The sequence below is a fragment of the Emys orbicularis genome, chromosome 19, assembly GCF_028017835.1.
Source record: "Emys orbicularis isolate rEmyOrb1 chromosome 19, rEmyOrb1.hap1, whole genome shotgun sequence".
Taxonomy (NCBI): Eukaryota; Metazoa; Chordata; order Testudines; family Emydidae; genus Emys; species Emys orbicularis.
This window is the reverse complement of record NC_088701.1, coordinates 22,031,665-22,059,172: the sequence shown is the minus strand read 5'-3', so window position 1 is coordinate 22,059,172 and position 27,508 is coordinate 22,031,665. Positions and strand designations below refer to the sequence as shown.

The window sequence follows — 27,508 nt, the reverse complement described above, 5'->3', positions numbered from 1 at the left end:
CCGATCCCGTGTCCTGCCCGTGCGGGGTCGGACCCGCTGGTCCATCCGATCCCGTGTCCTGCCCGTGCGGGGTCGGACCCGCTGCTCCGTCCGATCCCGTGTCCTGCCCGTGCGGGGTCGGACCCGCTGCTCCGTCTGTCTGACCCCGTATGGGCAGGATACATGACGCCCAGAACTACCTTAAAGCGCAGAGTCAGCCGCTAGGGCCCAGATCCACGGAGGTATTTAGGAGCCTCCAGACTTTTGTGGATGTTGGCCTAGGTTCCCAGCCACTGTCTGTGGAGGGGGCTCGGGCTCCAAGCAGCGCCGTCATCCCTTGGGGCTCCCAGAGACGTGGGGCTCCCACATTCCCCCCCCACCAGGGACTCTTGAGTGTTTCATTCCTCTGGGCGGCTTAGCCCGAGCTGCTATTTTAATCGGTTGCTGCTCATCGGCGCGTCTCCACCCTCTGCTGTCTCTCTCCAGGAGAGAGAAGTGACAGCTGTCCCTAGCGGCTCCACCGACTGGGGCTCAGGCTGGCTTGATTAATTACCGTCTCGCGGAAAAGAGGGAAGGAAAATGGAGCAGATGAGGCCTCTTGAAATATTAATGGCCCTTACGTACGGCTGCTGGTTCCCTCCCCTCTCTGGCGCTAACCTGGCCATGCCTGATGCTCCTGTTTGCTAGAAACCCTTTGGAGTGGTTAAAGGCTCCAGTGCAGGGCGGATTGCCCCCCTCTCCCCCCGCCTTCCCTTTAGTTAATCAATTTGCACGTTTAAAATCCTCTTAGCGTCTCCGGCCCGCTCAGCGGTTTCCAAACTACAAAACTAAGCCGTGGATTTGGGCGCGGGGGAGCGCGGCGCGATCCGAGCCGGTCTCCGTGCGACGCTGGCTCGCTGGAGGCGCCCGGCCGGGCGGGGAGCGGAATTGGCAAAAGCCAGCTTGGTAGTGCTGCAGAAATGGGCCCAGTCCTGGCTGGTATTGAGCGTCTGGAAGATCGGGGTCGCACTGGGTAGTGTGAGAGAGTCCCTGCCCCACAGACAGGCTCGGGAGAAGAAAGAGACAGGGCTGCCAGGTGGATGGGGCTCTGGGCTGGCACACTGGAGGCCTGGGCTCTGCCACTGACTTCCTGGGTGACCTTGGACAAGTCCCTTCCTCTTGCCGTGCCTCAGTTTCCCTCTCTATAGCGTGGGAGAATGATACTGGCGTGCTGGGAGCGCCCTGTCTGAGCAGCGTTGTCACACAGGGAGCTGGCGGCAGAGGCGAGAATTGAATGAACCCCAGCCCGGTTCTGTAACCACAAGGCCGTTCTGCCTCACGTTATGCTACCTCCTTGCGGCTTGGCAGGCCGTTCTGCGCGAGGTTTCCAAGGGCAGGCGGCTTTGCCCTAGAAGCGCATTGATGGGGTTGGCTAGACGGCGATGCACAGCCACTAACTCAGGTGATTGGTCTTTGCCGTTAAAGTGCGGAGCCACGCCTGTGAACCGGACCAGTTCGGCAAACCTGGAGGCTGCTCCGACATCTGCCTCCTCGGGAACAGCCACAAGACCCGGACCTGCCGGTGCCGATCTGGATTCAGCTTGGGCAGCGACGGGAAGTCTTGCAAAAGTGAGTAGAGTTCCTGCTCCAGGAGCCGGAGCAGGGGGTCGGCTAGGGAGGGAGAACAAACTGCAGCTCCTCTGGGAAGGGAGGGAGCAAGGCAGTTACATTGGGAAGTGTTCGGTTAGTCTGGCGGTATCTGCACGGCGAACACTCCCGTTTGCGCGTGCAAATCAGGCAGTAGCAGACTCCAGTGGGCACTTGTGCAATCAGAGGTAGCTGCATGCAGAACACAGGCATTTGTGCGTGCAAATCAGGCGTGCCTTGCACAAAGGGGCACTCGTGCATGCAGAGCTCCATTTGTGCGTGCAGTTGCGTGATTCGTGCGACAGAACAATGACACAGCTAGGTCTGGAAAAGCTTTTGCTCTGGGGCGCTGCAAAAACGGGCTTTATCCCTGGGGGGGGATATCCATTGGGGGGTGGGAATCTTACTGGCCCTGAACCCCTCCTGGGGCAACTAGAGACTAGAAACTCTTCTTTGGCTTGTGGCTAGCACCGGGCAGCAGTACAACCTCGAATTCACCCAGGGCAGCCAAGAGGATCCGTTGTGAAAAGCCACAAAGTGAAAAACATGATTACATTAGTCACTGGGTGTTGCTCAATTTCCCCTTTTCCCCACCCCAGCCCTCATCCTGAGCGGTGGGTAATTTCAGCGGAAGTTTCAGAGGGATTTGCTGACGCATGGATTTGTTTCCCTGCATGTTGTTAATACCGAGGGCGTCATGCGAGCCGCAGAGCAAAAAGTCGGTTTGATGCCGCTCAGTGCCACGTTGTGGTGACGCCGGCTGGACCGGATCAAACAGCCGCCTGGCGACCCGGTGGGGTCTGTGCGGTGACCTCCGCGGTGTGGGAATTTTCCCAGCCTGCGCCCGCTGTGAAGTCCAAACTCGCACCCTTCCCTGGAGCTTGGCTTTGTTAGCAAAAAACAATCCTCTGTCGTAAAGCTCATCTTACACCTTTTCCCAAAGCTGGTCCGCTCCCAGAGATCCTCCTTCAGCTCGGCTCAGCCCTGTGGCCCCTTCCTTCGTGGTGAGGGGTTATTGTTGGTTCCCAATTAATTCTGAGTCAACGAGCTGGGGGATTGCAGGGTTCTGGTCCCAGAATCTGGCTCAGCAGAATCCCGGCGATCTCCTTCAGTTGCTGGTTCTGGCCCCAACCTAGACGCTCGCACTGAGGGCAGGGCAAAGCTTTCAGTAAAGACCCCAAAGTGCCAACCCACGTAAGAAGGTGGCAGACATCCAGAGTATCATTCCTCCTGCACGCACAGCTTGCCTCGGGGATCTGGCGGAAAGAGACGCAGGTCAGCCCTGTGCCTGGCCTGCCAAGCGAGCCCAGCTCCAGACCGAGATCGGCCCCCCCTTCGAACAGGGGGCTCTGAGCAGTGATGGGGCCTGGGGGCCCCATATTCATCCATATGCCCAGCCTGCCTTGGCCATGTCTAACTTCCTCACCCTAATAATGTTTCCACACCTGTATCCTATAGGTCAGCGTATTCGTAATTTGCACTTATTACCATAGACGGCAATTGGTTGCCGCGGCAACTTCGTGGTTGAGCATTTGCCAACAGCTTATCCTAAAATATCACAGCCTAGCGTCGGTTCAGAGTTCTGGTGGTTACCTGGCAGAAACGTCCCCCTTCAGCGCACCTTCCCCAGCTCCCCAAAACTCCAGGTGGCTGTCGAGCCAGTCAGCCAGAGTGCACGGGCTTCGAAGCCTGCTGCTAACGGCGTGAGCCGGCGGCTCACGGGGCACAGGCCTGTCGGTTCCTTTGCGCCCCCGCTGATGAAGCTAGTTCAGTGGGCTGCAGCCCACGCCCTCGATCCCCTCTCCCCGGAGAGCAGATCCCCCTCCCTTGGAGCCGGGGGGGTAACCCTGCCAGCAGGGCGGGGGTTCCAGGCGATCAGTGGGTTTTGCATTGCTGGTCTCCTCTTTCATTCAGCCCCAATCTCCTGGGCAGTTGCTTCCTTGCATCATGATTGTCACGGGGCAAGCCAGAGCATTGCATGCTGGGACCCCGCACTGTGCCGCTGCGTGCATGCGTGATCCCAGCGCCGGGAGCGCTGCGCGTCTCAGAACCGGCGTGCCGGGAACCGGCCTGACTCTGCCCTTCCAGCCCGGCCCCACCCCGCCCCCTTTGCCTTGCAGAGCCGGAGCACGAGCTGTTCCTGGTGTACGGGAAGGGTCGCCCCGGCATCATCCGGGGCATGGACACGGGGGCCAAGGTGCCAGACGAGCACATGATCCCCATCGAGAACCTGATGAATCCCCGGGCCCTTGACTTCCACGCCGAGACGGGCTTCGTCTACTTCGCCGACACCACCAGCTACCTGATCGGGCGCCAGAAGATCGACGGGACGGAGCGCGAGACCATCCTGAAAGATGGTACGGGCCGGGGGGGGCGGTCCTTGGGCTCTGCCAGCGCACGGCCCAGCGAAGGCAACGGGGGACCCTCCCCTCTGGCTCCGGGAGGGCGCTGGCTTCAGGCCCGGGATTGCCAGGAGGACAGTGCGTCTTCCTTTCTCCACCCCCAGGAGGTGGCCCTGGACAGATCTGAGCCTGAGGGCTGCTGCTGTTATTCCCCCCCCCCCCGCCCCGAGGGTGTCCCAGGAGCATGGGACTCGCCAGACTGGATTGGACCCGGGTCCGTCTAGCTGAGCGCCCTGTCCCCCAGCAGTGGCCAGCACCAGCCACTGCAGAGGGAGGGGGCTGAAACCCTGCAGTTTACGGGCTACCCTGCCCGCCAGAGGCATTTCCTCCTGACCACCCTTCAGCTAGGTCAGGTCATGCCCTGGAGCATGACCATGAGGAACCTCAGGGAAACCTGCCTGGGGAGCCAGCCTGTATTAGGTATCTGGCGTTGCTAGGAAACCACCCCACCTGCCCCGAGCGAAATCCTGCACCCCCTTTAGCGGACGGGCTCCTGCTAAGCAACTCATTTCGGTCCCTCGTGGTTGCTACACAGCAGGTTTTTCTGTGTTGGCTCCTGCATCTCCTGCCTAGCGGTAAAGCCGGCCCAGCTCACCGGTGGAGTGTCGCAGCTTGCATTAGTGACGGTCGCGCGCCAGCCCTCCCCTGGCACCGTGACACAACATAGCGCTCCCCAGGCCAGGCAGGCGACGGGCCCTGGGACTGCCGAAGTGACCTGTTGGCTTAGAATGGGAACTGGAGGGTGGCGACCCAGGCCCGGCGCGATGCTGTAGGTGGAATTCCCCATGGGTAGGGATGGATCCAGGTCCTTTCCTTGGGGCTTTGTTTGGTGGCTAATCCAAGCAATCGCCAGGATGCGTACGGGCCTGTCGCATCCACTTGGCCTCTCTGCCTCCGGCACGTCCTCGGCCAGCTGGCGGGGGTTTCTGAATCGTGGTCTCTCTCCCACGCAGGCATCCACAACGTGGAAGGGATCGCCGTGGACTGGATGGGGAACAACCTGTACTGGACGGACGACGGCCCCAAGAAGACCATCAGCGTGGCGCGGCTGGAGAAGGCCGCCCAGACCAGGAAGACGTTGATCGAAGGGAAGATGACTCACCCTAGGGCCATCGTGGTGGATCCCTTGAATGGGTGGGTGGCGGTGAATGGCTCCGGGAGTGCAGGGCCCTGACTTCTGCTGGGGTCTGTGCAGTGCCTGGCATGACGGGGCCCTGATCTCAGTCGGGGTCTGTGCAGCGCCCGGCACAACCAGCTAGTCCAACTCCCGCGTGACCCAGACTAGAAAATTTCACTCTGGCGATTCCCACAGCGGGAGAGGAACCGTCCTTCCCTGCTGCCTGCTTCTGCCCAGCTGTGCCCGCCTGGCTGTTCCCCCCGGCTGTGCCATGCTCCGCGAGAGGAGGCCGCCTGGCCGCTCGCACAGAACATCCTGCTTGTGGGAACGGTTCAGACAGGCCCTGCGGCGGGCGGGGGAGCAGAATTGCAATGTGCACGCACTTGTCATGGGCTCACCCTGCCGTGGGGAAACGGGGGGGGGGGGTGTCAGACATTTAGCCCCAGCGGCCCTGACAGATGTCATGCTTCCTCCTGCCAAAGACAGCCCCCTCCCTCCCCCCCCCCCCCCAGGAACAGTCAGCTGCCTGTCAGAGCAGGAATCTCCCGCACCGTGGGCTGGCTCAGGGTTTCCCATTGGCAGTGGGAAGAGCCAGCCAGAGGCCCTGACCCCAGAGGACTCCAGCCCTCCTGGGTGAGCTGGGCCTGTTGAGCCGGGCCTGGCCGGTGGCATGAAACGACCCGTCAGGCTCCCGCTCTGCTCAGCCCGGTTCTGACCCAGGAACGCAGCAAAGTGGGTCAGGGTCCCGGTGTCTGCCCTTGCATTGGCCCCTTCGCTCTCGGCGGGGAACGGGGCAAGAGCTGCCTGGGCGCCTCCATCCTTTAACCAGATGGAAATGAGCTTCTGGCTCTGAGGATCGACTTCCCGGGGCCCGCGGCTCACGGGGCCGGCAGGAGAGGTCTTCCCGGGGCTTGTGATGAGGTGCTGGGTGGTGGGGAAGAATTCACGCTGAAAATACCCGCCCGCTGCTTGGGACAGAGACCTAGTGAACTGTAGGCCCCGGCTGAGATCAGGGCCCCATACCTGGGGAGCTCACGGTCTAAATAGACTGAGGGTGGGAGGGGAAACTGAGGCACAGAGCGAGGAAGTGTCTTGGGCCACTGTCATCCAGCAGGCCAGTGGCAGAGCCAGGGATACAATCCAGGCCTTCCTGCGTCTCCAGCCAGTGCTCTACCCACTAGGCCACGCTGCCTGACGCCCCTCTCTCTCTCTCTCTCAGCTGGATGTACTGGACCGACTGGGAGGAGGACCCCAAGGACAGTAAGAGGGGCAAGATCGAACGGGCCTGGATGGACGGCTCCAACCGCAACGTCTTCATCACCTCCAAGACGGTGCTGTGGCCCAACGGGCTGAGCCTGGACATCCCGGCCAAGGTCCTCTACTGGGTGGACGCCTTCTACGACCGCATCGAGATGATCTTTCTGAACGGCACCGAGCGCAAGGCGAGCGGACGCCCCCTCCTCCCCTCTGGCCGGCCGCGATGGCCTTCCCGTTAAGGACACGTTTGCCGGGAGGGAGCTCAGGGATAACTTTCCCCCACTGATCCCTCCCACCCCTTCACAAAATGTTCGGGGGCTCACTCCATCCCCTCTCCATAACAGCATCACCCCGTCTCCTGCCCCAGCACTCCGGATCCCAGCGTCCCATCTCGCTGGTCCCTCGAGCGTCCGTCTGCTCTGCGGCCCCCAGCCTCCTTGAGCCCAGAATCCTGTTCATCTGCTCTGCCCAGCAGGGGGGCCAGGCCGGCTTCTCTCCCCCCCCCCCCCCCCCCCCCCCCGAGCTGCCCCTTTTTCCTTAACCCTCCCGCTCCCCGGAGCTGGGCTCCCTCTGTCTCCCCCAGACCAGGACGAGCCATGTTCTCTCTCCCCCCCCTTGCAGATTGTCTACGAGGGCCCGGAGCTGAACCACGCCTTTGGGCTCTGCCACTACAGCAGCTTCCTCTTCTGGACGGAGTATCGGAGCGGCAGCATCTACCGGCTGGACCAGGCGTCCAAGGCCGTCACCCTGCTGCGCAACGAGCGCCCGCCCATCTTCGAGATCCGCATGTATGACGCCCAGCAGCAGCAAGGTACGGGGCGGGGGTGGGGGGTGTGTGTGTGCAAAGGGCCTGGTGCTCTGTCACCCTGTGGCGCGGGCAACCGCTCGCCCTGGTGCACAGGCAGTGTGAAATGGTGCGATCAACCGCACGGGGGCGCTGGGCCCTGAGGGGGAGCCCGCTGCCCTTGCTCCATCCCAGGGCAGGCGCCGGAGGGAACCGGCTGGGACTTCGGTGCTGTCTCTCTCTCTGCCCCTAGGTCCTGGCCATACCGGGAGGGGGCCTTGTCTGAAAGAGATCCTGATGTGGGGCTGGGAGGTCAAAGCTGGAGGGGCCTCGGGCCACATCTAGGGCTCCTCAGTCTGGGTGCTGGGCCCCCCTGGATCCCTCCCTCTGCCCCCCGGCTGTCAGCCCCGGTGCTTTCTGCTCCCCTGGCCGCTGTTCTGCCTGCTTGTTCCTGCCCCCCGGGTGTTTCCCCTCCTGTCATTTCAGGCCACTGCCCCCAACCGGCCCCCTGCAAAGGACCCCTGGGGCCCAGGCTGATCCACGCCTGGGCCGGGGCACGGTGGCCCCCTGCAGTCACCCCCCCCCATGCCCTAGGGACCTGCTTCACCAAGGAGCGGAACACTAACCGTGCAAGGGGTCCTGCGCAGCTCAGCAGGGCTTCGGTGCCTTGCTGAATTGGGCCTAGTTGTGGGTCCCGGTTTTCCCCAGGGGCTGAGCCCCCAGCAGCCCCCATTGCAGCCAGTCAGCCTCCCCCCCCCGCCCGGTCTGGCTGTTCTCATTCCCTGCCTTGCCCCCTGCAGTGGGCACCAACGACTGCCGTGTCAACAACGGGGGCTGCAGCAGCCTGTGTCTGGCCATCCCCCGGGGCCGGCAGTGCGCCTGCGCCGAGGACCAGATCCTGGGCCCCGACTCCGTCACCTGCCAAGGTACGTTGCCACGGTGATCGCTAGGGGGCTGTGCCACTAGCAGTAACACCCCCCCCCCTCTGGGTCATGCTTTCGGGGTCTGCAGGCTGCCGAGTCCACCCCCGCCTTAGAGAGAGCGGGTCTCCCAGCCGGTCCCACCCCATTGGAGTCAGTGGCTCAGGAGACGGGGCGCCCGTTCCCGGCTGTGCTGCTGGGGGACCTCGGGGACATCCCGGTACTGCTCCATGCCTCAGTTTCCCCGTCTGCCAGATACGTGTGTCGACACAGACAGCGGGCAGGGAGGAGAAGGAGGCAGGCCGGTCCCAGCACAGGGCTGGGAGCCAGGACTTCTGGGTTCTCTCCCTGGCTCTGCGGCTCACCTGCTGCGTCGTCAGTTTCCTCGTCTGTGAAATGGGGACAAAGCTCCCCCGGTTTGGCTCCCCCTAAGCGCCCTCATGCAAAGCCTCATGGACCGGGAGCCTGGATCCCCGTCGTCCTGGGCCTCGGGCCACAAGGGTCGATCTCGGCTGCTCTGAGCCGGGGAGCGTTTCACCCTTCCCTCGTGCTGGTGGGAGCGACGCGGGAGGCCCAGGGCAGTGGAGGGAACCCAGGAGGCCTCCCCACGCGCTGCCGGCTGCAAAGGAAAAGGCCTTTGTCACAATCAACCCCCTTCTCCTGCTTTCTCCTCGGCAGCCAACCCGTCCTACGTGCCCCCTCCGCAGTGCCAGCCCGGGGAGTTCGCCTGCAAGAACAACCGCTGTATCCAGGAGCGCTGGAAATGCGACGGCGACAACGACTGCCTGGACAACAGCGACGAGGCGCCGGAGCTCTGCCGTGCGTAGGAGCCTGGGGATCCGGGGAGTTCCAGCCGGGTTACGCCGTCCTCCGCCACTGGGATGACCAGTGTGCGCCCCCCGCCTCCCACACTCACCCACTCCACAGCTCTTTCCCCAGAGAAACCCAGAGTCCGGGCTGGGCTCATGACCTGGTGGAGGTAGTGGTTCGAGCAGGGGGACTGGGAGCCAGGACTCCTGGGTTCTGTCCCCAGCTCTGGGAGAGGAGTGGAGTCTAGTGGGTAGAGCCGGGGGAGGGGGTTGGAGTCAGGACTCCTGGGTTCTATCCCTGGCTTGGGGAGAGGAGTGAGGTCTAGTGGTTGCAGCGGGGGGGCTAAAATGTCAGGACGCCTGGGTTCTATTTTCACTCTGCCACTGTCTCCCTGTGTAACCTTGGGCAAGTCCCTTCCCCCCTCTCTGTGCCTCAGTTTCCCCAAATGGGGCTAATTCCCAGGAGGGCTTGCAGCCCGGCTCCCTAGTGCTCAGATGGAGCCTGCGGGGGAGGGGAGGGGGTTTGCGCCCCAGGGTCCTGAGTCTCCTTTCCCTCCCCCGCCCAGACGAGCACACCTGCCCCTCGGACCGTTTCAAGTGCGAGAACAACCGCTGCATCCCCAACCGCTGGCTCTGCGACGGCGACAACGACTGCGGCAACAACGAGGACGAATCCAACTCCACCTGCTCTGGTGAGGAGCCCGTGTGTCCGGCCACCCCCGTGTCCCCGGGGCGGCTCGGAGCCCAGGGCTGGAGAGCCAGTGCCCCGCGGACGCAGCCTTGTAGGGTGCTGGGCCGCAGCCCGCCCGGGCGCTTAACCCTTTGTGTCCTGCATGGCCACGTGCAAGCCGTGCTCAGGGCCTGACCTCGTTTGCAGGCTCAGCTCCTCCCCCTGCCCCCGCGGATTTGCCCCCATGGCCGCCAGGGTCACTGAAACGCCCTGTGTTTGTCTTGCCCCATGCCCAGCCCGGACCTGCCCCCCCAACCAGTTCTCCTGCGCCAGCGGCCGCTGCATCCCCATCTCCTGGACCTGCGACCTGGACGACGACTGCGGGGACCGCTCGGATGAGTCCTCCTCCTGCGGTGAGTGGGGGGATGGGGCCTTTCCTCTCTAGGGGGCGCCAGCTCCGATCCGGCCCCAGGGCGGGGGACTGGCCGGCTTGGGGGGGCAGGAGGGAATAACAGGGCTCTGGTCCCAGTCCAGCTCCTCTTCCTGCTCGTCCGTCAGTTTCAGCAGGCGTCCTGGGGTCTGCAGCAGGGGCAGGGAGGGACCCAGCCGTTCTAGCTGCATTGCTGGAGGTGGGAGCAGATCTGGCGACGGGTGGTGGGGTGTAAGTGGACCCGGGGCCTCATGAGCCGCCCCCTGGCTGCTGGGGCTTGAAAGGCCCCTCAGTGCTGGGCAGGTTATTTCACCATGATCTGTGGTCCACCTTTCCCGGTGGCTGGGGTTGATCTGGCCCGGCACTGACGGGGCCCGTTCCCTTCTTCCCCGCAGCTTACCCCACCTGCTTCCCCTTGACCCAGTTCACCTGCAACAACGGGCGCTGCATAAACATCAACTGGCGATGTGACAATGGTGAGTGAGCTCCCCACGCCCGGGGGGCGCGACGTGGCGCCACACGGCCACGGGGAGATCAGAAGCAGGGAGGTGCCCCTGCTGGAGCAGAGGCTGCTTTGGGGGATTCCTTGTGCTCTTTCGGCCACAGATCCCTCCCCTCCCGGGCACCTGAATCCACCCGCGGGGCCCCCATGCGTAGGGACTTAGCTTGCGCTGGAAATGGACGTGCTTTGCAGCACAGGCCTCGGGTACCCCGCGACCCCCTCTCAGGATGCCCACGCTGGGCTCAGATAAGAGTCGAAGCTCGGACTGGGCGCCAGTCCGAGCGCTGCCACTGACTGCCTGGCGAGTCCTGGGCACATCCCCTGTCCTCCGCGCCCCAGGGATCTTCCCTGCGATGCAGGGCGAGGGACACAGCGAGTGTGGTTGGACCGAGGCTTTGGCAGGTGAAACCGCTTGGGAATGAGGCCGGGTTTGATCTTTAGGGGTCACGCTTGCTTTTGGATTGTACAGAACCAGGTGGGTGCGTGGGTGTGCAGTGCAGGTGTGCATGTCTGTAGGTGTGCATGTGGGGGTGCATGCAAGTGGTTGTGTGGTGCACACATGTGCATGTGTGTAGGTGTGCGTGTGTGCGTGCAAGTGACTGGTGCACGAGTGTGCATACATGTGGGTGCATGTGTGTAGCTGTGCATGCAGGTGTGCATGCAAGTGGCTGGTCCAGTCCACCCATGTGCATACGTGTGGGTGTAGGTGTACATGTGGGTGGGTGTGCAAGTGGCTGTGTGGTGCACGTGTGTACATACATGTGGGAGCGTGTGTGTAGGCGTGCGTGTGGGGGTGCATGCATATGGCAGGGTGTGAATGCGTGGGTGCGTCCGGGTGTGCGTATACGCAGGGGGGTGGGTGCGTGCGTGTCGGGGGGTGTAATCCGTACCCCAGGCTTTTGTAGGGGAGAAGCAGCTTGTCCCGTGCTCTGAGGCGCAGACAGGTTGGGGGGCAGAGAAATGCTTTAGCCAGTGGCTGTGGAGCAGGCCCGGGGGAATCCAGCGTTGGGCTGGCCCGGCCGAGCACCCCCCTGCAGCGACCCGTTGGAAGCTGCGGGTCTGGGTGCGGATGCAGGGATCCGGCCGGTGCTGGCAAGTTCCCGAGCAGCCGCGCATTGCGGGACGGGTTTGGGTTCTGAGGCAGGAGACGGGATTTGCCGCAGGGCTTCCCCCGGTTCATATTTGTCGCCATAACGACTCAGCAGCATTAATTTTAATTAACAGGCCTGGAGCGGGCTGGGGCAGGGGAACTGGGGCTGCGTTTGCTGGGGTTTTGTGTGAAGACGCAGGCAGAGGGATCCCTTGATTCGTGGCAAACTGTTTTCCCAGGGCCGTAATTAACCAGCCGCCTCCCGTCCACAAGGCCGGCTCAGCCACCCTCAGGTGTTACCTGAGCTTACCACACACGGGCATCGGCCCAGGGGGCTGGGGCAGTTTCTGGGCATTGGAGCTCAGGGCCTTGGCATTTCTCATCACCCAGCCAGCTCCTTTTTGTCCTGCCCCCCAAAAGAACCCCTGCAGGGAGCCACGTGGGGAGGGGACCGGGCGCCATCCACTGCTTCTGATCTCTCTCCCCCGTGGCCGTTTAACGTTCCCCTGTCGTCCGTGTCCGTCTGTCCAGCTCAGCGTGGCTCTGCCTGTCGGCGGCGGTGTTCTGTTGCTGTGTGTTTTTTGTTCTGTCTCTTCAATGTGCCCACTCGCCTGTCTTTTGTTGTTTTTTGGTTGGTTTCTGTGTTTCAGAGAAGGATTGTGGGGATGGCTCTGACGAAAAGAACTGTCCAAAACCTACCGGTTAGTGCATAGATCAACATGTACCAGAACCCCCCTGCCACCCATCCCCCAAAGCCTGCCACTTTGCTGGAGAGGGGGTCACATAACTCCAGAAAAGCCACGGTTCCTTGAGAAGTGAAGTTATCTGAACAATAGGAGATATCTCATCCGCCGCTCGCTTTGCATTAGGGGAAAAGGGTCTGAGGGAATTCGGCTGGAAATGGTTTTGAGGGGAGAGGTGTCAGTTTCCTTCCAAACGGATGTGACAGGCAGAAAGACACCAAAACAGAGAGAGACTTAAAGCCAGCGAAGGATGACGGCTGTGATCCAGCAAAGGCTGAGGGCTGTCTACACGGAGAGGGGGGTTGTTGGTTTTTTTGCACCACTTTAAATGCTATTAAATCAGTTCAGCTCAGGGAATCAGAGGGCTTGTCTACACGTGACCCGCTGCAGCGCAGACTCTACCTACGCTGACAGGAGAGGTTCTCCATCTCCCCGAGGGGCCGGGACCTCGCTCTGTCTACATGGCGACTTAACTACCTTCCCAGGGATGGGGATGTTTCACCCCCCGAGCCATGGAGCTGGGTTGATCTAATTTTCTAGCGTAGACGAGCCCGTACAGTCCCCATGACAGTAATATCTGAGCCACTCGCTGTCTCATATCCGAGACCACCCCCCTGCGAGGCAGGGCCATGTACTAATCCCCATGGCAGCTGGGAAACTGAGTCAGGGAGCAGCTAAGTGGCTGGCCCCAGGTCACACAGGGAGCCTGCGGTGGAGTGGGGATTTGAACTCGCGTCTCGTGAGCTGCAGGTTGGTGCCTAACCACTGCACCCTCCTTTCTCCAGCCACTGTCTTAGCCCAGATCCAGCATGTGCTCACTAGGGGCTTGCCCAGTGGCGCTGGATGGTTTATAAACCTGTTTTGTTCAGTCGACGCCGGAACTGTGCATCAACTGGGCCTTCCCTTCCAGGTGGGAGTTGGGCCGTCCCTGTGCATGAGAGATGCCAATAGACGTGCCGGCGTGCGATGAAATGGGGGAGGGACGTGCTATGTCTTAGGTGTGTTAAGGTAGTGCACGGACAAAGAGGGAGAGACACCCAGTCTGAGTAGCAAAAGGTGGGAGGGGAAACTGAGTCACCGAGCGGGGCCGCAGCGGGGCCAGTTTGCCACTGTGAAGGTGACTCCGTGCCAGGCTCCTGGCAGAGCGTTTTAACCTCCGAACCGGTGTGAGAGCCCGCGGTTTTGAAGCTCCGTTCGGGACGGAACCGGACGACCCTCTCCTTAAAGTGGCAGCGCTCGGGAATTGGCTGGATCCAATCAAACTTCCCGTGGACACTCATTGCAAAGGGGTCCACGGACGTGCCACCTTCCCCCCATCCCGCCCCCCACTGGGCGGCGGAGCCCTACCCCTTGCCCCCCATGGTACATGAGGTGATCTATGCAGTTTCTGTGCTTCGTTTTCTTTTTGTGGCTGTGACGTTAGCGAGCATGTCGGGCTGGGGGGGGGGCTTGGGGGGAGGTGCTGTGGAAGGGGCCAACGCGGGGGGCCCGTCTCGCTCGGCCCCCCCCACCATGCTGTCAATGGAGCTGGCTCAGGTGGACCCCTGGCAGCTCCCAGCTCTGCTCTGCTGGGGGTGGTCCCCCCTCCCCCAGGGACACTGGGCCACGCTGCCCGGCTCTCTGTGCCTGCTGGCTGCCCGCTGACGTCCCCCTTCTTCCCCCCCCGCCTGCCCCGCCCAGACAACGACTGTGGGGACAACAGCGACGAGGCCGGCTGCAGCCACTCCTGCTCCAGCAACCAGTTCAAGTGCAACAGCGGGCGCTGCATCCCCGTGCACTGGACCTGCGACGGTGACAACGACTGCGGGGATTACAGCGATGAGACCCACGCCAACTGCACCAACCAGGGTGAGCCCCCACCTCCTGGAGTCCTACCTGGCTCCCCCCCACGAGCACCAGCTTGGCATGGGGGGGGCGGGGGCTTTCATGCTTAGGGCGCTCCCGGAGTCAGATCCCTCCCTACCCCGGACCCCGCACCCTGGGTGCCACATCTACTTGGGTGTCTGCTCCCAGAGCCCCTCCTCCCTTTGGGGGGCTGGACCCCAGGCATCTGATCCTGGGTGCCCCCCATCATTGGATCCTGGTCTTCCCCCTGCCCACGTGTCAGATCCTGGATCCCACTGCCCCGCCCCCCCAGCACTGGATCCCAGGCTCCCCTGTTGCCCCCTGGGTATCGCCCTGGGTGCCCAATCCCACTCCCTGCCCCCCACCCCCAGGCATCAGGTCCTGCCTGCCCCCCGGGCACCCAAAGCCCCCTCACCGCCGCGCCGGGTCCCGCCGTGGGGCGCGGCCGGTGATGCTCTGTCGCGTGGGCTCCGTTCCCAGCCACCCGCCCGCCCGGGGGCTGCCACACGGACGAATTCCAGTGCCGGCTGGACGGGCTGTGCATCCCCATGCGCTGGCGCTGCGACGGCGACACGGACTGCATGGACTCCAGCGACGAGAAGAGCTGCGAGGGCGTCACCCACGTCTGCGACCCCAACGTCAAGTTCGGCTGCAAGGACTCGGGTAACAGGCCCGGGGGGAGCCTCGATCCAGCCTGGGGGGTGGGGCGGGAGAGGGGGCAGGGGCCTTTCACCAGCCTCCCTTTGGATCCCCACGGCACCCGGGTCTGGCATCCCTGGGCTCACGCCCCTGAGAACGGAGCTGCTCGAAACGTCTCTTTAAAATACTGATTGTGAGGACATTTGGCCTGGTTGGTTTTTGAACGTGATATTTTTAACCTCCCCCCTCCCCCCACCTTGATTTCCTTGAAATTTTCCATCTTCCGACAAATTTGGATGGAAACTGTTTTTCTGTCTCATTTTTGAAATGTTTTTTTCCCCAGAGTTTTTTGGGGGGGGCCTCGTCGCCTTCCCGTTTTTCATTGGTCGGCTTAGCCAGAGGGCGGGAGATGTTTTAAACTGTCCATCCCAAATTGAAACATTTTCCTTTATTCATTTTTGTTTCCAATTTCTCCTTTTTCCTCCCCCCAAACTTTCAGAATTAAAACATTTTCGGTTCCCCTCCCTGTCAAAAACAGTTCAAACTTGGAACATTTTCCTTCCCCCAGTTTTCAAAATTCAACCTCCATCCCTCCCCGGAAACTGTCCAAACCGAACGACTAGTTGAAAACATTCAAACTTCCCAGTTGGGGCCAAAAAAAGAATCGACAGGTCGTTCGCAAGGAAACAAGTGCTAGGGCGACCAGATGTCCTGTTTTTATAGGGACAGTCCTGATATTTGGGGCTTTATCTTATATGGCTGCCTATTACCCCCCACCCCTTCCCGATTTTTCACACTTGCTGTCTGGTCACCCTAACAAGTGCCAAGGATGAAAAAGAAAGAAAGGGAAAAACTGGGAGGGGAAACCAGTTAACAGCCAAGTGTTAAAATCAGAAACAGCACAAAATGAAACCGATCAAAGAGGAAAAGTCAAGAACAAAAGTGTATGACGCTAAATTAAGCAGTAATTAAAATGAATAATAATTAGTAAATATCAACAATTATTGACATGAATTTAATGCATTTAGTAACTCGCAATAAGAGCCGGAATGTCCCCCCACTGCTGTGCTGTTGTGACTGTAATTTGGGGATATGGATCCTAGATTCCAGTGGTCCCCACCTCTGACGACAGCTCCCTGGGGAGGCGGGTCCAGGGCTGGGGCACCCATGCTTAGCACCCACCAGCCACTGCTGTTTGGTGGTGCCTCCAATCAGCTGTTTGGCGGCACACCCCTCCGCCCCAAGGGTGGGGGCGGGAAGAGGCGGAGCAAGAGCGGGGCCTTGGGGGAGGGGACAGAGCAAGGGCGGGCCCCCCGCATCCCCCCCCCCGCTATGTCTCACGCCGCCCCCTCTCCCCTCCTGCCCCCAGCCCGCTGCATCAGCAAGGCCTGGGTGTGCGACGGAGACAGCGACTGCGAGGACAACTCGGACGAGGAGAACTGCGAGTCGCTGGTGTGCAAGCCGCCCTCCCACACCTGCGCCAACACCACCTCCGTCTGCTTGCCGCCCGACAAGCTGTGCGACGGCACCGACGACTGCGGCGACGGCTCCGACGAGGGCGAGCTGTGTGGTGAGCCGCGGGAGCGTCAGGACTCCTGGGTTCTATTCCTGACTCGGGGAGGGGTCGAGTGGTTAGAGCGAGTGGGGAGCCAGGACTCCTGGGTTCTCTCGCCGAGGGGCCCCTGGCGCCGGGGGTGACCATGGCCACGCTCTCTCCCCGCAGACCAGTGCTCTCTGAACAACGGCGGCTGCAGCCACAACTGCACGGTGGCCCCGGGCGAGGGCATCGTCTGCTCCTGCCCGCTGGGCATGGAGCTGGGCACTGACAACCGGACCTGCCAGATCCAGAGCTACTGCGCCAAGCACCTCAAGTGCAGCCAGAAGTGCGAGCAGGACAAGTACAACGTCAAGTGCTCCTGCTACGAGGGCTGGATGCTGGAGCCTGACGGCGAGAGCTGCCGAAGCCTGGGTGAGCGGGCAGCCGGGGGGCTGGAGCCCGGGGAGCAGCACCGCCAGGCCCCCGGCATTCCAGGGGGCAATTGGCACGGGCGGGCAGGTCGGGGGCTGAGCCTGGTTCCCTCAGCATCCGGAGTAACACCCCAACTGGAGGGAGCGCCTGTGTGCTCCTGTGTGCACCGCAGAGACGCCGGGGGGAAACCGGTGCCCGTTGTTCCTGTGTTATAACTGGGCACATGCCCCTTCCTGGCAGTGCGGCTCTGCCTGCAGCCTGTCTGGCCCCAACCTCCCCTTGACGCCCCTTTTGCTCGCAGACCCCTTCAAGCCCTTCATCATCTTCTCCAACCGCCACGAGATCCGGCGCATCGACCTGCAGAAGGGCGACTACAGCGTCCTGGTGCCCGGCCTGCGCAACACCATCGCCCTCGACTTCCACCTCAACCAGAGCTCCCTCTACTGGACGGACGTGGTGGAGGACAAGATCTACCGGGGGAAGCTGCTGGAGAACGGGGGTTAGTGGTGGGAATGGACGCGGCCGCGCAAAACCCTGTGGCCGCCTCACAGAGCCACCTGCTGTGGGGCACAGACGCACCTGGGGTAGGGCGGGGGCACATGGAATTCGAACTCTCCAGCTCCGGTTCCAAAGCTGTCACCTTGGCCCTGAATCTGGAGCAAGTATCCCACCACTGACACCATTCCGTCACCGCGCCCCCTTCCAGCCGCCCACCAGATTGCTGTGAGGGGAACCCAACCCTCAGGGCCCCCGGGTGGTGTGAGCCTCCAGGAGCCAAGACAAGACAACGTAGCGGGAACTGGGAGCAGGAATCTCCACCTGCAGGGCGGGGAGCTGCCTGTGGCTGGAGGGGACGTTGCAGAGGGAAATCCGTCCCTTGGAGCTAGTCCTTACCCTCCCCCAGCCCTCGGGGGCCGTGCCATGGCTAGAGCATTCAGCCCCAGATAATGATACCTTTCTGCCTTTAACTGCTGATCGTTATGTGGGAGTTAATTAGCATTCCCAGCAATTCTCTAATGGTAATTACAACCCCGCAGCTGAGCGTGCTGAAAGCTCGTCCTAACCCGATTAGCGCCTTCGGGAGCCTGAAATTCCATGGGGAGAGAAACCCGGGGCTCGGGGTGCAGGGCCCCAGGGACGGGGGGTTCTCCAGTGACTCAGCTCATGGGGGCAGAAGGCCCACAGCTCAGCTCCTTGCTTTGGCCGCAGGACGAGGGGCCGGTTTTCCCCAGGGCTTGAGAAAGAGTCTGAAAACCAGGCCACAAGGGGTCCTTCGGGGCTGCGGGTGGGGACTGAGGGGCACCGCAGAGCTGTGGGGGAGCCCAGGGCCGGGATATCGGGGGCTGCGGGTGGGGACTGAGGGGCACCGGCAGAGCTGGGGTTGGGGTGGCAGGGGCTGCGGGTGGGGACTGAGGGGCACCGCAGAGCTGGGTGGGAGCCCAGGGCCGGGATATCGGGGGCTGTGGGTGGGGCCTGAGGGGCTGCAGGTGGGGACTGAGGGGCACCAGCAGAGCTGGGGGTGGGGTGGCAGGGGCTGCGGGTGGGGACTGAGGGGCACCAGCAGAGCTGGGGGTGGGGTGGCAGGGGCTGCGGGTGGGGACTGAGGGGCACCAGCAGAGCTGGGGGTGGGGTGGCAGGGGCTGCGGGTGGGGACTGAGGGGCACCGGCAGAGCTGGGGCGGGGGGGGGGAGCCCAGGGCCGGGATATCGGGGGCTGTGGGTGGGGCCTGAGGGGCTGCAGGTGGGGACTGAGGGGCACCAGCAGAGCTGGGGGTGGGGTGGCAGGGGCTGCGGGTGGGGACTGAGGGGCACCAGCAGAGCTGGGGGGGGGTGGCAGGGGCTGCGGGTGGGGACTGAGGGGCACCGCAGAGCTGGGGGGGGGAGCCCAGGGCTGGGATATCGGGGGCTGCGGGTGGGGACTGAGGGGCACCGCAGAGCTGGGGGGGGGGGTGGCAGGGGCTGCGGGTGGGGACTGAGGGGCACCGCAGAGCTGGGGGGGGGGAGCCCAGGGCCGGGATATCGGGGGCTGCGGGTGGGGACTGAGAGGCACCAGCAGAGCTGGGGGTGGGGTGGCAGGGGCTGCGGGTGGGGACTGAGGGGCACCGCAGAGCTGGGGGGGGGTGGCAGGGGCTGCGGATGAGGACTGAGGGGCACCAGCAGAGCTGGGGGGGGGTGGCAGGGGCTGCGGGTGAGGACTGAGGGGCACCAGCAGAGCTGGGGGGGGGGGGTGGCAGGGGCTGCGGGTGGGGACTGAGGGGCACCGCAGAGCTGGGGGGGGGGAGCCCAGGTCCGGGATATCGGGGGCTGCGGGTGGGGACTGAGGGGCACCAGCAGAGCTGGGGGGGGTGGCAGGGGCTGTGGGTGGGGACTGAGGGGCACCGTAGAGCTGGGGGGGGTGGCAGGGGCTGTGGGTAGGATGGGATTTTGCAGCAGAGGCTTCACGTTGCTTTTGGAGGCTGTCTGTGGGGGGAGCTGAGCCACCTCTGGGCTCCTGGCAGCCAGCGGGGAGGAGATGGGGGGCCGGGCCTTAGCCCTGACGGTGCCACGCTCCCTGCCCTGTCCTGCAGCTCTCACCAGCTTCGAGGTGGTGATCCAGTACGGGCTGGCCACGCCCGAGGGCCTGGCCGTGGACTGGATCGCCGGCAATATCTACTGGGTGGAGAGCAACCTGGACCAGATCGAGGTGGCCAAGCTGGACGGCACCATGCGCACCACGCTGCTGGCCGGGGACATCGAGCACCCGCGCGCCATCGCCCTCGACCCCCGCTACGGGTGGGTGGGGAGGCCGCCGGGGGGGCAGGGGTGGCCCCTGGGTCTGGGTGAGCTGCAGGGTGGCCGAGCGCCCCTGGGCCCTGCCATGGAACCCCAGTCAGAGCCGGGCGCTAGTGGGGGGGGCACCTGGAGCTGGGGGGGTGGGGGGGCGTTGCCATGGCAATACGGAGATGACTCACCCGAAGCTGCTGGGGCCGCGGTTGATGAGAGGTTAGCGACCGCCCTGAGAACGGGGGGGGGGGGGGGTCACCCTGCCCCCCTCTGGCCCAGATACAGGGGTGATTGGCTCCCCCCCAGAGCCACGCTCCCCCTTCCCCTCTGCCCCCCTCGCCAGCGACAGGCCCTCTGACTCTCCCCCCCCCCCCCCCCCCCAGCATCCTGTTCTGGACGGACTGGGACGCCAGCCTGCCCCGCATCGAGGCAGCTTCCATGAGCGGCCAGGGCCGGCGCACGATCCACAAGGAGACGGGCTCGGGGGGGTGGCCCAACGGCCTGACCGTTGACTATCTGGAGAAACGCATCCTCTGGATCGACGCCAGGTAACCCGGGGGAGGGGGCGCTGGGGACCCCGGAGGGGGATCCCGGGGGGAGGGGGCGCCGGGGGCCCGGGGAGGGGGATCCCGGGGGGAGGGAGGTGTGGGGCGCCCGGGAGGGGGATCCCGGGGGGAGGGGGCATGGGGAGGAGGATCCCAGGGGAAGCGGGCACGGGGCGCTGGGCTGTACCCCACAATCTGCCAGCCCCTCGCTCCGCCCAGCCCCGGCTCCAGCCTCACGCCGTGCCCTCGCCCCGTGACGGCGCAGGTCGGACGCCATCTACTCGGCGCTGTACGACGGCTCGGGGCACATGGAGGTGCTGCGGGGCCACGAGTACCTGTCCCACCCCTTCGCCGTCACCCTGTACGGCGGCGAGGTCTACTGGACCGACTGGCGCACCAACACCCTGGCCAAGGCCAACAAGTGGACAGGCCACAATGTCACCGTGGTGCAGAGAACCAACACGCAGCCCTTCGACCTGCAGGTCTATCACCCGTCCCGCCAGCCACTGGGTGAGACGCCGAGGCCGCCGCGGGCAGGGGGCGCAGCCGGGGAGAGCCCCGGGGGCCATGTGGTTAGTGGGGGGGATGTTCGGGGGGAGGGGTGCAGAACAGTGGGCAGCTTGCATCCAGTGGAGCATTGCATGCTGGGAGCTGTAGTCTCATGGCTTGCATCCAGGAGGAAGCATTGAGCATTGCATGCTGGGAGCTGTAGTCCCATGGCTTGCATCCACGGGAAGCATTGCATTCTGGGAGCTGTAGTCCTGTAGCATGAATCTGAGAGAAGAATTGCAGGCTGGGAGCTGTAGTCCCATGGCTTGCATCCTGGGGGAACATTGCATGTTGGGAGCTGTGGTCCCATGGCTTGCATCCAGGGGGAAGCATTGAGCATTGCATGCTGGGAGCTGTAGTCCTGTAGCATGAATTTGGGGGAAGCATTGCATTCTGGGAGCTGTAGTCCCATGGTTTGTATCCTGGGGGAGCATTGCATGCTGGGAGCTGTGGTCCCATGGCTTGCAGCCAGGGGGACATTGCATGCTGGGAGCTGTGGTCCTATGGCTTGCAGCTGTGGCCAGCAGAATCGTGATCAAAGCCCCCCACGACACCCCGTCTCTTTTGCTGGGCCTGGCTGTCTGTTGCCCTGGCCCCATCATGCCGCTGGTGCAGAGAGCGCCCCCTGACTGGCACTGGCTGCCGGCGTGTTGACATGAGCGACCCCGGAGGATGGGGCCCGGTGGGTCTAGGGAGCCGGAGTCACTGGGCTCTGTGTCGTGGGCCCCCGGCACCGACTCCAATGGGATCAGGAGAGGGAGCTGCACCCCCAGCCCCTGCGCGGACGGGCTGGTATCCCAGCCGGCGTCAGCGTCCCTGTCCCATCCCTCGGGGCGCAGGGACCAGGCCCATCCTGGAGGGGCTCCTCACTGACTTCCCTCTGCTCTCCCCCTCGGCCCAGCTCCCAACCCCTGCGAGGCCAATGGGGGCAAAGGGCCCTGCTCCCACCTCTGCTTGATCAACTACAACCAGTCCTCCTCCTGCGCCTGCCCCCACCTCATGAAGCTGGACAAGGATAACACCACGTGCTACGGTAGGTGGGGCCCCTTGGAGCGTCCGGGAGTGCTTGGCCACCCCCCCCCACCCCCGCCCCCATGGGGCCCACTGTGACCCCGTATACAGAGCAGGAAACAGCCTTGCCTAAGGTCGCTCAGTAGGATCAGGAATAGAACCCAGGAGTCCTGGCTCCCAGCCCTCCTGCTCCAACCCACCACACCCCACTCCCCTCCCAGAGGCGGGGATAGAACCCAGGAGTCCTGGCTCCCAGCCCCACTGCTCCAACCCACCACACCCCACTCCCCTCCCCTCCCAGAGGTGGGGAGAGAACCCAGGAGTCCTGGCTCCCAGCCCCCCTGCTCCAACCCACCACACCCCACTCCCCTCCCAGTGGTGGGGAGAGAACCCAGGAGTCCTGGCTCCCAGCCCCCCTGCGCCAACCCACCACACCCCACTCCCCTCCCAGAGGTGGGGAGAGAACCCAGGAGTCCTGGCTCCCAGCCCCCGTGCTCCAACCCACCACACCCCACTCCCCTCCCAGAGGCGGGGATAGAACCCAGGAGTCCTGGCTCCCAGCCCCCCTTCTCCAACCCACCACACCCCACTCCTTTCCCAGAGGTGGGGAGAGAACCCAGGAGTCCTGGCTTCCAGCCCCCCCTGCTCTAAGCAGTGGACCTCACTGTCTTGGCGGTTCCAGACAAGCTTTTGGTGAAGGGATGCGAGGGGCACACAGCGTCTCAGGGAATGGTGGGGGCGGGAGGGAAATATCTGTGGCGGGGATCAGAGGTGGGGGGAGTGGTGAGGGGTGTCGATGAGTTTGTGGGCAGGCAGGAGGAGCAGGTGGGGAGTGGTTGTGAGGGGGGTCAGGGCGGGGGGAGATTGGTGGTGGGGGAGTGGTTATGGGGGAGCGGGACACGGGCTGGGCCGGGGGCGGGGCAGGACAAGTGGGGCGTGGGCTGGGCCAGGGGCAGGTGGGGTAGGGGGAGTGGGGCGCGGGCTGGGCCGGGGGCGGGTTGGGCAGGGGAAGTGGGGCATAGGCTGGGGCGGGGAAGGGGCAGTGGACCAGCGGTAGGGGGAGCGGGCTGTAGGCTGGGCCGGGGCCGGGGTGTAGGTTGGGCCAGGGGTGGGGCAGGGGGAGTGGGGCATAGGCTGGGCCGGGGGTGGGGCAGGGGGAGTGGGCCAGGGCAGGTGGGGTAGGGGCAGGAGGGTGTAGGGTGGGCAGGGGGAGTGGGCCGGGGCAGGGGCAGGAGGGTGTAGGGTGGGGCAGGGGGAGTGGGCCAGGGCAGGTGAGGTAGGGGCAGGAGGGTGTAGGGGGAGCAGGGCGCAGGCTGGGCCGGGGGCAGGTTGGGCAGGGGGAGTGGGTTGCGGGCAGGGCAGGGGAGGGGGCGTGGATCTCCGATGGGCAGCTGCGATCATCCCTCCGCCCCTCACCCCGTCTCTCGCGCCCCAGAGCTGAAGAAGTTCCTGCTGTACGCGCGGCAGATGGAGATCCGGGGCGTGGACATCGACAACCCCTACTACAACTACATCATCTCCTTCACCGTGCCCGACATCGACAACGTCACGGCCGTGGACTACGACGCCCCGGAGCAGCGCATCTACTGGTCCGATGTCCGCACCCAGACCATCAAGAGGGCCTTCATCAACGGCACCGGCGTGGAGACCGTCGTCTCGGCAGGTGGGCGGGGGCCCAGGCCGGGCCCCTCCCTGTGCCGTGGGGCAGCCCTGCAGCCCCCATTGCTCTGAGCTGGAGGGCAGTGGGGTGCCAGCCCCGGGGGGGCCTCTCCCCCCCTTTAACCGGCCCCTTTCCTTCCCCCTGCGCTTGGCGCCGCCCCCTAACGATTCTCCCATGCCCGTTGCCTTGCAGACCTGCCCAACGCTCACGGCCTCTCTGTGGACTGGGTTTCCAGAAACCTCTTCTGGACCAGCTATGACGCCAACCGGAAGCAGATCAACGTGGCCCGGCTGGACGGCTCCTTCAAGAACGCCGTGATCCAGGGGCTGGAAAAGCCCCACTGCCTGGTGGTTCACCCACTCCAAGGGTGAGCCGCCAAGGGAGCTGGGCCCAGGGCTGGGGGGCATGAACGCACCATGGGAAGGGGGGCGAAGGGTGCACAGGGGGGTCATGTGTGTGGCTGGGCCCTGGCTTTCTGGGGTTGTGGGTCCCGGGGGGGTAAATCGAGAGGACCCTCAGCTGTATCAGGAAGAGAACAGAAGGGCTGACCTAAGCCTCTCCGTGGGGACAAGAGCTGGGCTAGCAGGGGCTGTGGGTCTGGAGTGAGGGGCACCGGCAGAGCTGGGGGTGGGGAGCCCAGGGCTGGGCTAGCAGGGGCCGTGGGTCAGGATTGAGGGGCATTGGCAGAGCTGGGGGTGGGGAGCCCAGGGCTGGGCTAGCAGGGGCTGCGGGTCAGGAGTGAGGGGGACCGACAGGGCTGGGGGGAGCCCAGGGCTGGGCTGGCAGGGGGCTGCGGGTCATGGTTGCACGTGAGGCGAATTGATTTGAGCTCTGATCCCAACTCCTCCCCCCCCCCCCCCCCCATGTCTGTCTGTCTGTCTTGTGCAGGAAGCTCTACTGGACGGACGGAGACAACATCAGCATCGCCAACATGGACGGCAGCAACCGCAGCTTCCTCTTTACGAACCAGAGAGGGCCTGTCGGTATGGACACCCCCCCATCCCCCTCCCGCGAACGGGGTCACCCCCTTCCCGTCTGTGGGGTGACAGCTGGGGAGGGGCTCAGGGCCAGGGCCACTCCAGCCCATCCCCCTTCTCTTGACGTCCCATTTCCTGCCAGCCCTTCCGGGGCCCACTGGGCCTCGTACGGGTCCCTGCTCCCTGCGTGCGGGGACCCGTGGCCATTTTGTGCCAGGTGCGGCGCAGACCGCTGGGACTCCCTCTGGTGCTGCCACTCTCTGCCCATGGAGGGAGCTAACGGCGCCTCCCCCCCAGGCCTGGCCATCGACTACCCGGAGAACAAGCTCTACTGGATCAGTTCCGGCGCCGGCACCATCAACAGGTGCAACCTGGACGGCAGCGGCTTGGAGGTCCTGGAGACCATGAAGAGCCAGCTAAGCAAGGCGACCGCGCTGGCCATCATGGGTGAGAGCCGGGGGGACGTGGGACCCCCATAGCCGGTGACTCACCCCCCATCCGCCTCCACCCCTGTGCCTGGAGTGGAGGGTCCTGGGGCACGATAGGGTGGAGCCTGGGGGATGATGGGGTGGGGCGGACCTGGGCGGACCTGGGGATGAGGGGGCAGGGGTGGGGCTGGGGCTGGGGGGACCTGGGGGATGCAGGAATGGAGCTGGGGGGCGTGGAGCTCGGGGAACCGGGGGATGAGGGGGCGGGGCTGGGGCTGAGGAGGTGGAGAAGGGGGGAACTGGGGGATGAGAGGGCAGTGGTGGGGCTGGGGGGGTGGAGAAGTGGGGAACTGAGGGATGGGGGGGTGGAGCTTGGGGATATTGAGGGTGTGGGGGCTGGGGGGTTGGAGCTGGGGGAGCTGGGGGATGAGGGGGCGGGGCTGGCGGGGTGGAGAAGTGGGGAACCGAGGGATGGGGGGGTGGAGCTGGGGGATATTGAGGGTGTGGGGGCTGGGGGGTTGGAGCTGGGGGAACTGGGGGATGAGGGGGCGGGGCTGGGGGGGTGGAGAAGTGGGGAACCGAGGGATGGGGGGGTGGAGCCGGGGGATATTGAGGGTGTGGGGGCTGGGGGGGGTGGAGCTGGGGGACCCGGGGGATGAGGGGGCAGGGGTGGGGCTGGGGGGGGTGGAGAAGGGGGGAACCGAGGGATGGGGGGGTGGAGCCGGAGCTGGGGGATCTGGAGCTGGGGGACCCGGGGGATGAGGGGGCAGGGGTGGGGCTGAGGAGGTGGAGAAAGGGGGAACCGAGGGATGGGGGGGTGGGGGCTGGGGGACATTTCCCCGTTAGGAAGCAGCCTGAGCCCCCCGCCCCCCAGATGGTTGCAGGCAGCGGGTGGAGCCCGGCTGCCCGCTGGAGGCTGGCGCTGCTGCCGGGCCCTGGGGTGGGCGCTGGGCTGGGGGCAGCGGGCGTGGTGCTGAGTCCCCGGGCCCCTCCCCTGGCAGGCGACAAGCTGTGGTGGGCAGACCAGGCCTCAGAGAAGGTGGGCACCTGCAACAAGAAGGATGGGACGGGGGCCGTTGTCCTGCGCAACAGCACCACGCTGGTCATGCACATGAAGGTCTATGACGAGAGCGTCCAGCACGGTGAGAGAGCCGGGGAGGGGGGAGGTGCGGCCCCCCGGGGAGGGGGCAGGGAGGGGGGAGGTGCGGCCCCCCGGGGAGGGCCCTAAGGGCGAAGACGTGACCCAAGCACAGGAGCCGGCAGTCCCAGGCACCCGACCTGGGTTATTTGGAGAACTCGCGATTTGGGCGCCTGGTTTAGCTTTTCTTGCCGTGGGGGGTTGTGGCGGCGATGCTGCAGCCGGCTCCGCTCTGTGGTTGGGGATTGATGTGTGGGGCCTGGCACTGCCAGGGGTCCCTGGGCCCCGCTGCTGGCTGGAAGCGCCCAGCACCAGGTGGGGCTGGTGCTGGGATCTGGGGGTTGCTGTGTCCGTCAAGTTCCCCGGCTGAAAGCCCCGTCCCCCGTCGTGCCGATGCTGGTGCAGGCGGGTGCCCTCTGGCCGGCTGGCGATGGCTCTGGCGTCCAGCTGGCGGCGTGTGGCCGAGCAAGCAGGTCCCTGGACGGGAGGGGGTGTCTCAAAGCACTTATGGGTCAGATCAGGCTCTGCCTTGGCCACGCGGAGCAAACCCAGGCCCCCGGCCGCCCCTGACCCGCTCCCTTCTCTCGCCCAGGCACCAACCCCTGCAGCGTGAACAACGGCGACTGTTCGCAGCTCTGCCTGCCCACCTCGCCCACCACCCGTTCCTGCATGTGCACCGCCGGCTACAGCCTCAAGAGCGGGCAGCAGTCCTGCGAAGGTGAGTCCGCCTCCCCCTGCCCCCCACGCCCTGGCACCGGGCTGTCCTGCCGTGCGCCGCGCGGCTGCCCTCTGCTCGGGCGCGGGGCGTTTCCTCCCGGCTTCCGCGTGGTGCGGCCTGCGCGCAGATGTTCTGATGGCCAGGGGAGCGGAGGAGAGATGGTGGCGTTTGCCCGGTGGCGGGGCCTCCTTCCCGGTCCGGCTCCCGTGGAGCGGGGCAGACGTTCGCTCAAGGAGGGGCACGGGGGACCGTAGCTTCTCACTGTGAGCGAGGGCTGGAGCAGCCCCCGGGAAGCGAGACACGCCAGGAGTTTGCCGCTGAGCGAGGAGGAGATGGAGGCGCCTGGGCTCATCCCTCCCTGGCCTCGGGGCCGGCCGGTTTCCCTTCCCCTCCCCCTCCCCGCTGGCTTCTCCCCTTCGTTCTCCATTCTCCCGGCGAATCGCAGCAAAGGACAGAGCCCACCCCTGACCCCCTGTCGGGCGGGGTTGGCGGGGCCGTGGCGGGGGCTATGTAACCAGCGCTGCCACTGGCCTTGCAGCGAGGAGCCCTTGTCGGGCGGGAGGGCCAGCAAGCAGTGGGCGTGGGGGTTGGGGGGACACGCGCCAGGGCTTGCCCAAGCAGCGGGGGACAGGAGATGGGGCTGGTTTCCAGAAGGGGCTGAGCGCCTGTCCCCCAAGAGCCAGGCCCCGCTAAGGCATCTCAGCCTGTGCGTCTGCAGAGCCCAGGCACGCGGGAGCTCTGCCCAGGGGGTTCGGGCCCAGGTCCTGATCGCTCCTTCCAGCAGCTCCCCCCGGCCAGCGCTCTCCAGTGTCACTCCACGCCTCCCTTTTTGGGATCCCTGTTGGGGCTCAGCCTTGTCTGAAAAATCCAGGTGTTTAAAGGGGGTTTCAGTCGAGCCCCCAGAATGGCCTGTCGCTCCTGAAACTCTTGGCTTGTGG

General features: G+C 64.6%; 1 protein-coding gene across 1 annotated transcript in view; it reads left to right on the top strand.

Annotated features, from left to right (window-relative positions):
• LRP1 (LDL receptor related protein 1) overlaps positions 1-27,508 on the top strand; it is a 179,908-nt gene that overhangs the window by 102,581 nt on the left and 49,819 nt on the right. The window contains exons 10-34 of the mRNA XM_065419313.1: positions 1,444-1,587; positions 3,726-3,962; positions 4,961-5,141; positions 6,344-6,566; positions 7,003-7,192; positions 7,966-8,091; positions 8,764-8,904; positions 9,461-9,586; positions 9,861-9,977; positions 10,390-10,470; positions 14,010-14,177; positions 14,655-14,837; positions 16,183-16,383; positions 16,537-16,782; positions 17,084-17,281; positions 19,349-19,553; positions 19,928-20,092; positions 20,355-20,599; positions 21,540-21,671; positions 23,085-23,312; positions 23,502-23,676; positions 24,198-24,292; positions 24,584-24,733; positions 25,716-25,856; positions 26,445-26,570. Of these exons, the coding sequence (XP_065275385.1) occupies positions 1,444-1,587; positions 3,726-3,962; positions 4,961-5,141; positions 6,344-6,566; positions 7,003-7,192; positions 7,966-8,091; positions 8,764-8,904; positions 9,461-9,586; positions 9,861-9,977; positions 10,390-10,470; positions 14,010-14,177; positions 14,655-14,837; positions 16,183-16,383; positions 16,537-16,782; positions 17,084-17,281; positions 19,349-19,553; positions 19,928-20,092; positions 20,355-20,599; positions 21,540-21,671; positions 23,085-23,312; positions 23,502-23,676; positions 24,198-24,292; positions 24,584-24,733; positions 25,716-25,856; positions 26,445-26,570 (4,224 nt within the window). The remainder of the gene's footprint in view (positions 1-1,443; positions 1,588-3,725; positions 3,963-4,960; positions 5,142-6,343; positions 6,567-7,002; positions 7,193-7,965; positions 8,092-8,763; positions 8,905-9,460; positions 9,587-9,860; positions 9,978-10,389; positions 10,471-14,009; positions 14,178-14,654; positions 14,838-16,182; positions 16,384-16,536; positions 16,783-17,083; positions 17,282-19,348; positions 19,554-19,927; positions 20,093-20,354; positions 20,600-21,539; positions 21,672-23,084; positions 23,313-23,501; positions 23,677-24,197; positions 24,293-24,583; positions 24,734-25,715; positions 25,857-26,444; positions 26,571-27,508) is intronic.